This window comes from Leptonotus elevatus, chromosome 20 (genome assembly GCF_054856555.1).
Source record: "Leptonotus elevatus isolate MCC_2025b chromosome 20, RoL_Lele_1.0, whole genome shotgun sequence".
In the NCBI taxonomy this organism is placed as follows: domain Eukaryota; kingdom Metazoa; phylum Chordata; class Actinopteri; order Syngnathiformes; family Syngnathidae; genus Leptonotus; species Leptonotus elevatus.
This window is the reverse complement of record NC_141258.1, coordinates 16133192-16145299: the sequence shown is the minus strand read 5'-3', so window position 1 is coordinate 16145299 and position 12108 is coordinate 16133192. Positions and strand designations below refer to the sequence as shown.

The 12108-nt window shown below is 38.0% G+C and overlaps 1 protein-coding gene and 1 long non-coding RNA gene across 14 annotated transcripts in view; both read right to left on the bottom strand.

Annotated features, from left to right (window-relative positions):
* The window catches only part of LOC147157240 (rho GTPase-activating protein 23-like), a 94427-nt gene that overhangs the window by 60031 nt on the left and 22288 nt on the right, over positions 1 to 12108 (bottom strand). For 7 of the 13 annotated variants that reach the window (XM_086063861.1, XM_086063860.1, XM_086063859.1 and 4 more), the window contains 2 exons: positions 2450 to 2641; positions 107 to 137 (listed from right to left, as the gene is read on the bottom strand). In XM_086063861.1, the coding sequence (XP_085919987.1) occupies positions 107 to 137; positions 2450 to 2641 (223 nt within the window). Of the gene's footprint in view, positions 1 to 106; positions 138 to 2449; positions 2642 to 11267; positions 11319 to 12108 lie in introns of all 13 variants that reach the window. The other 6 variants (XM_086063862.1, XM_086063864.1, XM_086063866.1 and 3 more) reach the window with 1 other exon arrangement.
* LOC147157241 (uncharacterized) lies at positions 4480 to 9000 on the bottom strand. The gene is made up of 3 exons (XR_015091570.1): positions 7397 to 9000; positions 7050 to 7299; positions 4480 to 4977 (listed from the first exon to the last, which is right to left on the bottom strand). It is a non-coding gene; the product is annotated as an uncharacterized LOC147157241 (long non-coding RNA).

Here is a 12108-nt window from a genome sequence, read left to right as displayed (position 1 = left end):
TATAAAATATGGGTATTTAATTCTTCTTGTGGTTAAATTTCACACACTAGACATTTCTAAGTTAAAAAAAAGAACATTTGTGTGTTAAAACAAAAAATGCACTCACATTTTTTAATTGCATTCCCATTCTCTTCGTCCTTTGGAAAGAACAGATTAGGTTAGAGGAGGATTAAAAGCCTCAATACACCAATCCAACATCAGAAGTTTGAAAGTATCTGGCCGTTGGTTTGCGCCATCTGATTAATGTATCCACCTTATTCCAAGGGGGCTCTCATGGGGGAACAATATAGAAACCAACTTCCACTTCCGGGTTCTGGCCAAAAAGGAGCGGTTTATTTAAATGTTTTTATTCTCCCTAAATGATCCAAAGCCCCCGTTGTATTTGAAAATGATTTGCACAACTTTGCGATTTGCTACACCGTTGCCGTTTGTACGACCAAGCAGAAGTTGAATCTGTGACTAAAAAAAGCAATGTTTTGATGTGGCACACTGGACGAATGTTGTTGTGAAATATGCGTTTCCAGAGGCTTCCAAGGATAAGGATCACAGAGGAATTAGTCTGAGAATCTTCATTTGAAAAGCCTTATCAACCACCGATGCTCGAATCGTTTCATTTTGTGGACATAGAGCACGCCACAACACACACATCGAACCTGCTTGCTTTGCGACAATTAGGCTACCATGGGAGAAGATTCACCGGGTGCAAAAAACAACAGGTATGATTTTTATGTGTATGGGAGGGACACACGAGTCATGACACCTTAATATTAAACCTCTGAAGTAATTAGAACGGTCGCATGAATATTTTGTTTAGATAATAGGCGGCAAGCGTTTGCCATTAAACTGGAGTGAGCGCTTTTGGAGAGGTTTGCAGCGATTGATTTTTAAGTAGAGATGCTCGCATAAATTTGGGCTCAGATTGATTGCAGTTTATGACATCAAGTGGCGAAGCTTGTTTACATCCAATGTTAGACTCAACTGCCCCGGCCAGTGTCTGTGTCTAACCTCTTTGAACAAAACACAACCCACTTTATTATTCTGTAGGTACTGATACGCCTCTTCTGAGCTTTTTAGATTGTTCATAGCCTCGCCATCCAAAGCAATAGAGCTGACAAAGTAGTTTAAAACACACCCGTATATAATTTTCGGCCACTTCCTTATGTAATCTTCCCACCCAGGTACGTTTATAGGAAGTGGGATTGTGATGTCATGTTTTTTAAGATGTGAAAACTAGTGTTCCCACAAGGTTCGGGGAGTGACACAATACATGTACCAGTGTTACGTATTCAGAATAAAAACATTTTTTAAACTGTATTCTGTTACAGTACAGGGGAAAAAAACATGTAATCAAATTACAGGTACATTTATTACATTTTTGGATTATTTCGAAGGATTACGATTTCCACAATATGAGAGAGAGTGAGAGAGAGAGAGAGAGAGAGAGAGAGAGAGAGAGAGAGAGAGAGAGAGAGAGAGAGAGAGAGAGAGAGAGAGACGCCGTTATTTACTTGAGCCGTACATGTCGGGGAGGCAGGCAACTGACTGAGTCCTACGGCACGCTACTAGAGCTTTTTGCTGGCCCGCTCCACCATAATGTGAGTTCCACTTTCCGAAGAAATCTCCCTCCCACCAATTCACGGTCCCTATCACCTGCAAATAGCAGAGGTGCACTGTATGGAAATACTGTATTTATTGTAGTGATATTTATTTTTATTTGGTCTTTATGAGCATACTTGGTATTGGAGTAATCCTAAAGTAATTAGGTTACTTTATTATAATATTATGGTACTTGGATTACTTAACTAACAATTTTTTTTTAGCAGGTAACTTGTAATTGTAATACATTTTAAAAGCAACCCTCCTAACCCTGGTTCCCACATTGTTTAGGTCATTTAAACGAGCTGGCATGCACTGTTTGCATGAATGAATATGAAAATCCGAAATCAGGTTTCTACATTCACACAAAGGCTCATGTGGCGTAGGAATAAGGTGGATAAATCACCTTCGTAACGTCGGATTCCATTGGGGAGCGTCTGGGGGGCGTTTCAAGTGGCCTTTTTCTAACCATGAGGAATAGTGATACCGCCACCGCCAATGATATGGAGGGGGATTACTTCTCACGCATGCACAGAAAGTACTTAATAATTGGTGTCTGTTGCATTGTGTACTTCCGTCATTTTTTTGGCGTGACCTGCCGACGGTCATGCCACAGGCGGTTGTAGTCAGCTACATTTGGCTAATGTTGGATTGGTGTATCGATGCCTTTACTCACTGCATTAATATTGTACATCACTGCAAGACACACCAAATGTCTACTTATTTACTGGTTTAATTTAAACTTTAGTTGATTACTATAAAGAAAAACAAAGTGATCAATCAGTGCCCAGAAGGGATTGTGTTTGATTTGAAGGTAATACTATATGAAAAGTGGAATCTGCAATCTCCTTACCTTGGAGTTGTGGAGGAAGGAGTCTGGTGGATAAACTATGAAGTGTCGCAGAGTAAAACCAAAACCTTGCATGTTCTTATGAAGATAAATGGTCTGAAGGCCACACCCTGACATGCCCTCCATGTCACCAGATGATAGTGGTCGGCGACTATTCTCTTTGGATGACACCATGTTATCTTTTAGTCCATTAGCCTAACAAGAAGAAATACATTGATTGTTAGTCATTTTGTGAATGCTGAGAATCAAACATAAGGCACTGTAACATCAAAAATAACTTCTTATAAATTATCTGTTGAGTTGAATGGTGATGGACCATATGAGTTAGGGGGGGGGGGGATAAACTATCCTTTCTAAATACTGTAGCTACTTAGTATTCAGTTGGTAAGACTGAGGACTAACTGAGATGATTCAAGCTAAAGTATAGATCGGAGATGCTACTGGTACATACTGGTATTATTATTTGTTAGGTCTTTGTTCTACATCAAACTGTACGGTTTGATTGAAATACTAATTGTTGTTTTGTAACGTTATACAATGTTTTTAGTCTCACGAGCAATTTTATACAATGTTTCTCTTTTGTTTTGCAGGTCAGAAAATAGGAACGCTATTTGGTTCCGACACAAACTACATAAATCACGGCTTCCAGACTAGGGCTCTATTAGAGCGGACATATTAGAGTACCAGACTCTTTCCTACATAAATATGCTAATAATAAGATAATCACATTATAAAGCATGATCACAAATGAAAAAAAACTATGTGAGATGGAGATACTTATAAACAAAGTAGACCTGAAAAACTATGATTATTTTACAGGCTTTCTTCGGAAGTCAATAACAACCTCCGTGATGAAGGTGCCTTCAGAGTATGTCGGCCGTCGCCGTTAGTGGCTGAATGCTGAAGAGACATCAGATTATGATCGCGGAGGCTTTAAATTAAATATAATTAAATAATAACCTTCTTTGCCGCTGATACAGGATACATGGCTTGTTTAAGGAGCATCGATCTAATTGTGATCGTGGAGGATTAAATCTGGAAGACGCGCACGACGCGCATAACCCCCCCTCCCCACCTCGCGCCTGCCTAGCAGTGATAATATTTCGTGGCATGTCCGCCGCCCATAGATAGAGGGCATGTTGAATGCGCTTGTTTAAGGGACATCATTTTGTCATTGATCAATTTGTGATCGGAAAACCTATGCACACACAATCCCCACTCCCACCGCAATGCAACCTAGGCACATGTCCGCCGTACATCCCCATGACGACGATTATGTCTCCGGCAGCCATTCACCGCCCCTTGGTAACACTTTATAATGAGTACACACTATTATTAAGCATCAGTTAAGCATTAGTTAATAGTGAGTTAATCATTAATAAAGCATGTTTCTGACATGAATAATCATTAGTATGTAGTTAATAAACACAGTCATAAATGTTTTACCTATTGTTAATAAGCTAATTTATAATGTACTCAATGATTGCGTTTTCATACTTTATAAACGATGGATTTAGGATTTCTAGATTATGTATTGCATCATTTACTAAGCAGCTATTTAGGAATAATCAATAGTTTTTCAAGATCATTGAGAAGGTGTATGTAAATGATTCACAAACTATTTGGATATACCTGTATGCATGCACGTACACATAACTATTCAGACATGTAATGTCACGGTTAGTGTGTTAGTAGATGTTATATAAAAACGTACATATTTATTTTCCAATAGATGGCCTATAAACACTTAACACATTAATTCATCAATTGAAGTAGTTACAAAGCACTTACTATTCATTAATTAAGTGTTCTTTGTATCTAAAGTAAGCACTATCTATGCCTTGTAAAACATTTATAAATAAGTTTTAAAAGCTGACAATGCCTCAATACCGACTCAAAAAATCTGTTAGAAGACAAATGAAAGTCACAACACAGAGGGATACAGAATATATTGCTTTAATCTTTATTTTATTCATATTAATGTTCACAAGGGTAAACATGGCTGAATAAAAACACACCAACACCAACAGAGTAAGTTACAAATAAAATTATTTGATTAAAAAAAGATTCAATATAAAAAATACAAAATACTTCAGTCATAATTTTACGTAAATAAAAATGATTTGCAGCAGATACAATAAATGTTAAATATCAATATAAAATAACATTTGTGTCATAATTCAAGAAACTTCCACCCCCATCCTTCAAATATTTGATAGATCTTAATCTAGCATCACTTTGTTTTGAGGGGAAATAGCTTTCCGGAAACTTTAACTTTAAGTGTGTCTGCTATTTCTGGATCTCCCTGAATTATAGTGGTACACTCTTTGTTTCACCCAAGTGTTGTGGTTTTTAAGGAGTTCCTTATATTTGGTGGGTGCAACAATTAACAGCTCAGCGATTGGAGCATTGACAGCAACTGTGTTCCGTTCCACTTTAACACGCTTGAAAGCAGCAGACATGGTCCTTCCTTGACTGAACATCCTCAGAACTTTGTTTGTACCGGGACACCACCTGATTCGTAGTTTGGGCTGCAATTCAGAGGACAAAGAATTGGTGTTATCCACAATAAACATGGTTTCATTGGTTTGCATGCATGGTTGCGTTTAGAGTGCAACAATTTATCGACAACTAATCAATTATCAAATTAAGCAATAATTGTTTTTAATAATTGATGAATCATTTATTTCAAATATTTTTCTTAATTTTAAATTGTCCAAATACTCAGAATTTTGGCTCTTTAAGGAGTAAATATTTTTTAGTTTCTGTAGTGGTCCATGAAAGCGGACTGATTATCTTTGTTTTGAACCACAATAAAACAATAGCTGTGTTGATGGACATTTTTGCTTATTATCCTCACATTAGACTAAATCAGTAACTGAATCATCTATGTTGTTATGTTATGTTTATGCACCGTCGATAAAAAATAATGTCCTGTTTTAGAAAAAAAAGATGGAAATATAAACCATCTATTAATCGAAAGAATAAGACAGATTAATAGATTACTGAAATAATCGTTAGTTGCAGCCTTAGTTGTATGGTTTCGATGCAACTGACTGCTACCTCTGAATAGACCCTTCGTTAGTTCACGCTAAGAAAAATCACCCACACAATTTCAAATCATGTGAGATGTACTAGCCAGGACAGCAACAATTGTACAGCAGAGCTAAGCAGTTAGCAATGATCTCTCTTTTTATCATCGGCCTGCTGCGGAGCAGGCACATATTACTATCCTAGAAATTGGGTCTATTGTTGTTATTTTTATATCATCTTCCACAGATTTTTCCGCAAAAATGCGGCCCGTACCATAGATCGCACCGGGACAAATGAGGTATCAAACGATGCGGCTCGGTCTGATCTGACTTTTCTCGGAATTCCCAGTTACCATGGCGACGCTATTCCCAAAAAACTCCCCAAAAAAGTCCCATAGGAATGAATGGGAAACCGAAAATGATCACATCAAATCAAGCACCTTTTTCCAAGACACGCTGCGCGCGCATACGTTAACCGACCAATATGAATTTTAGCTCATTTTGTTGCAATTTTTCTCATCTTTAGGTCAGCGTCGAAATTTTTTTTTAGGAATGAAAGCTCTCCCCCCTGTGCGGGTTCAAAGACAGTGAGCGAAGGGGAGACAAATAGCATTGGTGTGTATTGCGTCGGCTTGAGTGGAGCAATCAGCCCCAGAGTGACGGGAGCCAAAAAATCTATTTCCAAAAGTTTCAACTCGTCACCATGGCCACAATCTTTGCTCACTAGACATCAAATTCGCACATTTTGTAGTTACAAGGGTCCTCTTTCAGTCAAACCCACTTTTATTTGGCTAAGGTGTCATTTAGTACCTTTTTTTTCACTTTAAGCGAGGAGAAGTCGGACCTTGTTGCCTATCTTTTCCATGTTAATTTCTGCGACTTTTTCTCTTAATTTTTTATAAATCATAAGTTTTCAACCTGCTCTAATTTGGTCATTTTTCATCCGATTAAAAAACTGAGAACATGCTCGCGTTCCCCAAACCCTTGCCGTTCTAACGAGCCATTTCTGGAATCTGCATCTTCAACCGTTAAGTCGTGAGAGGCTTTTGTTCGAGGTGTGCATATCCTATACAATATCAATGGAATGTGTGTGCGTGATGTCTCCAAGTCAAATGTGTCCAACAAGTTAAAATCAAATGTGTGTGCGTGAATGTGCATGTTTCTTAAAGGGGCAGTAAGATACTTTTAGTTTATGTTGATTATGGTTAACTTCCACATTTCTTGACCGATTTCAAACGTTTAAATGTTATACTGTTCAGCTCATTTAAATGTTTTTAAACACATAAAAAAAAAAAAAGCTTGGCCAATTGATTAGGTACACCAATGATTCTCTTCCCCGCGCCCACCCAGGGCGGCGGCCATCTTGGCCAATTGATTAGGTACGCCAAGGACTCTCTCCCCCTCGCCCACCTGGATCGGCGGCCATCTTGGCCATTTGACTACTACTAAAATGACTACAACTACAAGTACTACTAATACTACTACTACTACGAGTACAAGTACTACTACTACTACTACTACTACTACTACTTACTACTACTACTATTGCTACAAGTATTGAGTCTTTCCACCTTGCAAGAGTCAGCAGGCCCATTCAAAATTTCCGCGGAAATTTTTCTAGTTTTCCATTTTCTTTGACTTCTTTGACTTTTTGTCTTTCCCCTTGTTCCTCCTCTTCTTTTTCTTCTTGTCCTCCTCTGATGAGGATGTATTAGAGGAGGAGTTAGACACGGGATCAGAGGAATCTTCCTCTGAGCTGTCACACGAGGAAGATAAAGACAAGCGAATTGCTTGGGTGACACCTGTATCCTCTTTTAAGCACTGTTAAAATAAATAGATACAAACATTAGCCTAACATGGCACAAACAGACACATGCATGAGACCCAACTATACTATACTGTGTGTAGGAAGACTTACCTGATGCCAACTGTTCTTTTAGATAGTCTCTCTCCTTGGTGAGCTCATCAATCTTTTCCTTTTGTAACTCTACCCTCATCTGACACATCTCCAACTCGTGGAATTTTCCTTTGTCTGCCAGCTGTGCAGTATGGACCATGGAGACACCTAGTAATAGAAAAAAACTGTTCACTAAATGCATCTAGAATATTATACCAACTCCGTTTGTCTTCAGACACTGGTGATTTTGGCATGACTAAACAGTGGTTCTAAAGTGAAACCATATCAAGTCCAGATAATAAAAATAATAAAAAAATTATCTTTCAGTAATTTGAGGTGATTTTCTATAATGTGGTGTAGCAATAAGAAAAACTTTTTAAATCATCCATTCATATCATATCAAATATTTTGTCTTTTAACACTTATTTAGCGTTACAACACTTTCTTGTAGTATCAAACGGTAGCAATAGGAATTCTAATGGCCTTCCACCCTGCATGTATCTAGAGTGGGGGTTTGTGAAGAACCCTTTCTTTTCGGGTACTTATTAAAGTTGTAATATTATGTCTGTGAATTAGCTGGGCTTTGGTGGTTATTTGCAGGTTAAGTCAATCGGGGCCTACAGCTAAACTTTCTGACAATCTAGCCCTCATCGTACTCATCAATAATGTATTTTAGCAAACCAAGCAACATACTCACCACGAGAGCCACTGGCGGGCCACCGCCAACACCGATGTGTTTATTTCCACGCCGTATCCGCCCGAGTGTCTGAGGTTGCTTTTACTCCATAATCACGTCTATGATCTGCACTTGCACTCATCTGTTCAACGGAAAAGCTCCGTGTTGAACGTAGGCGCCATTCACCAACACGTTGACGACGTCGTACGAGCGGATATTCTTTTGTCGCATGTTGATGATATACAACGTGCGGTTTACGGATCAGATCATAACAACGCGAGCTCAAGGTGGCGGAGTGGTACCTTCACTTGCCTACGAAGCAGGTTGCCGTGGGTTCGCTTTCCCGCCTGGGAGACCATGTTTGGATGTGTGATTGCAAAAATAAATAAAATCATAACTCAGGATGTCTTCATAAAATCGCCACAGTTTAATGCTTCTTTCCCCTGGCAAACAATGAGCAAATTCACCCGACTGAATTAGCTTATTAATGAAGAAACACTAAAGAAACACCCTAAAATTGATGAAGTGGCTCCAGAAGAACTCAAAAAGAGGACCACTGATCTGTATATATTACTGGATAACCGATAGGCCAAGACTTTTGAAGCCGCGAGGCCGCCATATTGCTCCTCCTAAAAAACGTTTCTCGGCATACGATCCTATACATTTACAGTATCGAAATTGGACAACATTTGAGACAGTACTTAGTAGAAACAGCATGATTTATGATGTTTTCAATTTGTTAAACAAAAACAAGAGGACTTCAGACATTTTACAACTTGCCTTAAATACATGTATAAATGATATGCTTATGATGTTTACAGGAGGAAAAAAGAATTATAACTGTAATTCAACAAAAGATGCCTCTGCCAAATCTACCATTGAGGCTTAAGGAACTGAGCGATAAAAGAAAAAGGGAGTCTTCAAAGCAGCACATGCTGTCCATTTGTTAAAAAAAATAGTGACAATCCCGCCACAAACTGCCCCACCCTGCCTAAATGATCCTCAAAAACTATTGACTATTGACTCCTAAATAGATGCTTAGTAAATTATGCAATACATAATCTAGAAATGCTGAATCTATCATTTATAAAGTATGAAAATTCAGTCATTAAGCACATTATAGATGAGCTTATTGCCCAGCATCACCTCTATGACTTGCCAACGGCTCCAAAGCAAGAAAAACTTGCGTACGCCAGCCAAGGAGTTGGCGTGAAGCAGTGCACATTCCCACGCTCATTTCACTCTGAATGTGAGAGTGGAAAGGTGCGTACGCCACCTTCATACATGAGGACCCAAAACACGCTATCTGGACAGGCCAGTCACGAAGATTTGTCTGCTTCAGGAAGCCGAGGACACCTGACGGATGACTTGCCCAAGTCATGGACAGAGGGGTCAAATGTGGCGTTTGAAATGGGAACCCTAGCTGTGGCAATTTTTTCAATGAAAAGCCATAGGAATCTATTTCTATAGCTTACTGCCGCCACAGTGTGAATGTGTGAGCACACGAATAATGTATCCATTGTGAAGCGTCTTTGAGTGTCCAAAAAAGCGCTATATATATCAGATCCATTGTTATATTATTATTATTGCACATTTCAGGAGAAGAGTCTGTGGTAATATGCTGAGAGTGTTTAAGCACAGGATCAATACAAATACAAAAAAAAGGGCCCGCCTCGTTGCCGAACGGCTTCTGCGAGCCGGCGGTGCAGGGCCTGCCTCGATGCCGAACGGCTTCCGCGAGCCGGCGGCGGCGCAGGGCCGCCTCGCTGCCGAGCCAGCCATTCCTTGCTCTCTCGTGAAGTACCACAGTACCGTCCAGCTGCGAGTATTATGATGAAGGTAGGGGGAGGGGTTGAAAATTGTGAGGGTCGAGTTTGCGCTGAGTTAGTGACATATAAAACCAAAAAAAGTGGGGTTAGTGACGTATAAAACCGATCTGCTGAAACAGCCAGTTTGAGAGTGCTGTTTGAGCTGTGTTGACACAATCTGCCGTAGACAAGGGAAACATCCCAGAGGAAATTTTTATTGCTCAAAGCTTGCTCGTCTATGTCTCGGGAAACAAATTTGAAAATCTCACCACAGTCTCATTTTACTCTCTTTTTTGTCTCAAACAATTCTCATTTGTTTCTCCTAAAATTCACTAGGAGAAATTAGGGAGACATAGCAATTAAAGAGGGAGTCATACTTGAGACTTAATGGAGATAACTTTGAGATCTAACTTCAAGGAGAAAATATGCTAAGGAGAAATAAGTGAGACTATGTGAGACAAATGTGAGAATCTCATCTCAGTCTAATTTTACTCTCTTTTTTGTCTCAAACGTTTCTCATTTGTTTCTCCTAAAATTCACTAGGAGAAATAAGAGATATAGCAATTATAGAGAGGAGTCATACTTGAGACTTAATGGAGATCTCCAAGGAGAAAATGAGCAATACTGAGATACTATTGAGCAAAATCTTAGAAAAAAATGCTATTGCTCAAAGCTTACAATCAACAATTATAATCAACATCAAAGGCAAATGTATTGTATGTAGTTTTGAAAGCTTAAATTGTAGTTGCAGTTTTTTGTTTGTTTTTGTTATTTTATTTTTTTAATGAAAAGTTTTTTTAATGAAAAGTTTTTTTCAATTTGAGTTTTACTTAACTAAAACAACGTAAGTAAGGATGCAGACATATAGTCATTTGGCTTTATAATTCTATAGATAATGACAGATGAGCTGACAGACAAATGAATTTCCCTTTTGGGATGAATTAAGTGTTCTGGATCCAACTTAATCATACAATTCTTTATTAAATTCAACAGAGCAATGAACAAAAATAACTTGAAAAAGTCACATTTTATATACAATTACTGTAGCTAAAATTATCATTATCATTATACAAACAACAATGAACAGTTCATCAAAAATGAAAATGTAACCTTTATTCAATCACCCTCATGCATATGAAGTGTTAGGAGAGGTTTCTGTATCATCCGAGAACCTAGGGGGGCTAACAGTAGTTGTGTGTTGGGAAGATCCAGAAACCTCTCCGAACACTTCACTACATAAGGGTGAATGGATAAGAGTTACATTTTTGGCTAATTATGCTTTTAACTACAAAGTGAAACAGATACTGTATCTGCCTCCTAACATTAATAAGTCTATTTTAAAGCTTTTTTTTTTTTTTACATAAACAACAAATGTGGCATTTGTTAATGAAGGCTTTCTTAATCTTACTTTTTTCAACTGGTGTCCATCCTTCCATTATGCTACAGCGCATGAAGCAAGCTGTAAAAATAAAAAAAGCACAAATTACAAATTGCATAATTTGTAACAGCAGTTACCACGACCTTATTAAGAGCTGTTTAATTCCTGACATCTCAAAATTCACATTGTAATATGATATTTCTATGATTCACACCAATTCATTAATTCGTTACATTTTGAGGAAATTTCAACAAGCAAAACATTAGTGTAAATGAAGCAATGTGATACATTGGGTTCTGTTGAGAAGCAATGCCAAATTAAATTAAAATTAAAATTAAAAGAGTCGCAGAGATTTAGGCAAAAAAAATGTCATAAATGACTTTACAAATTTTATTTGTCCTTGTAAATGGTAAATCAACGCCTTCCTAAAATAATTGCCTGAGTCATTTTTTTCTGATTTTTCAGGAAACAAAAATATATAACCATTTGCATCATAAGGAGATTCAGGCAAAAATAATAATTGCAAAAAAAAAATGGCATGGGATTGAACCCACAACCTCTGGGTTGCGAGATGACCACTGTACCACTCAGCCACGCCACCTTGTAATAAACAATTCAATTTGATCTAAGGCTAGGCAATATGGCTGAACAGATTTGTACTTAACAGTAATCTTTCACATCACCCTCATGATTTACTAGGGGTGTGAATTGCCTAGTACCTGGTGATTCAATTTGTATCACGATTCATCGGTCACGATTCGATACCAATTAATCCTAATACGAATAAATTGATTATTGCGATTTTTTTTAAACTCAAATTTAGAAAATACTAATCAGTAAACTTGTAAATGTACACTGTAAGATTTGTATG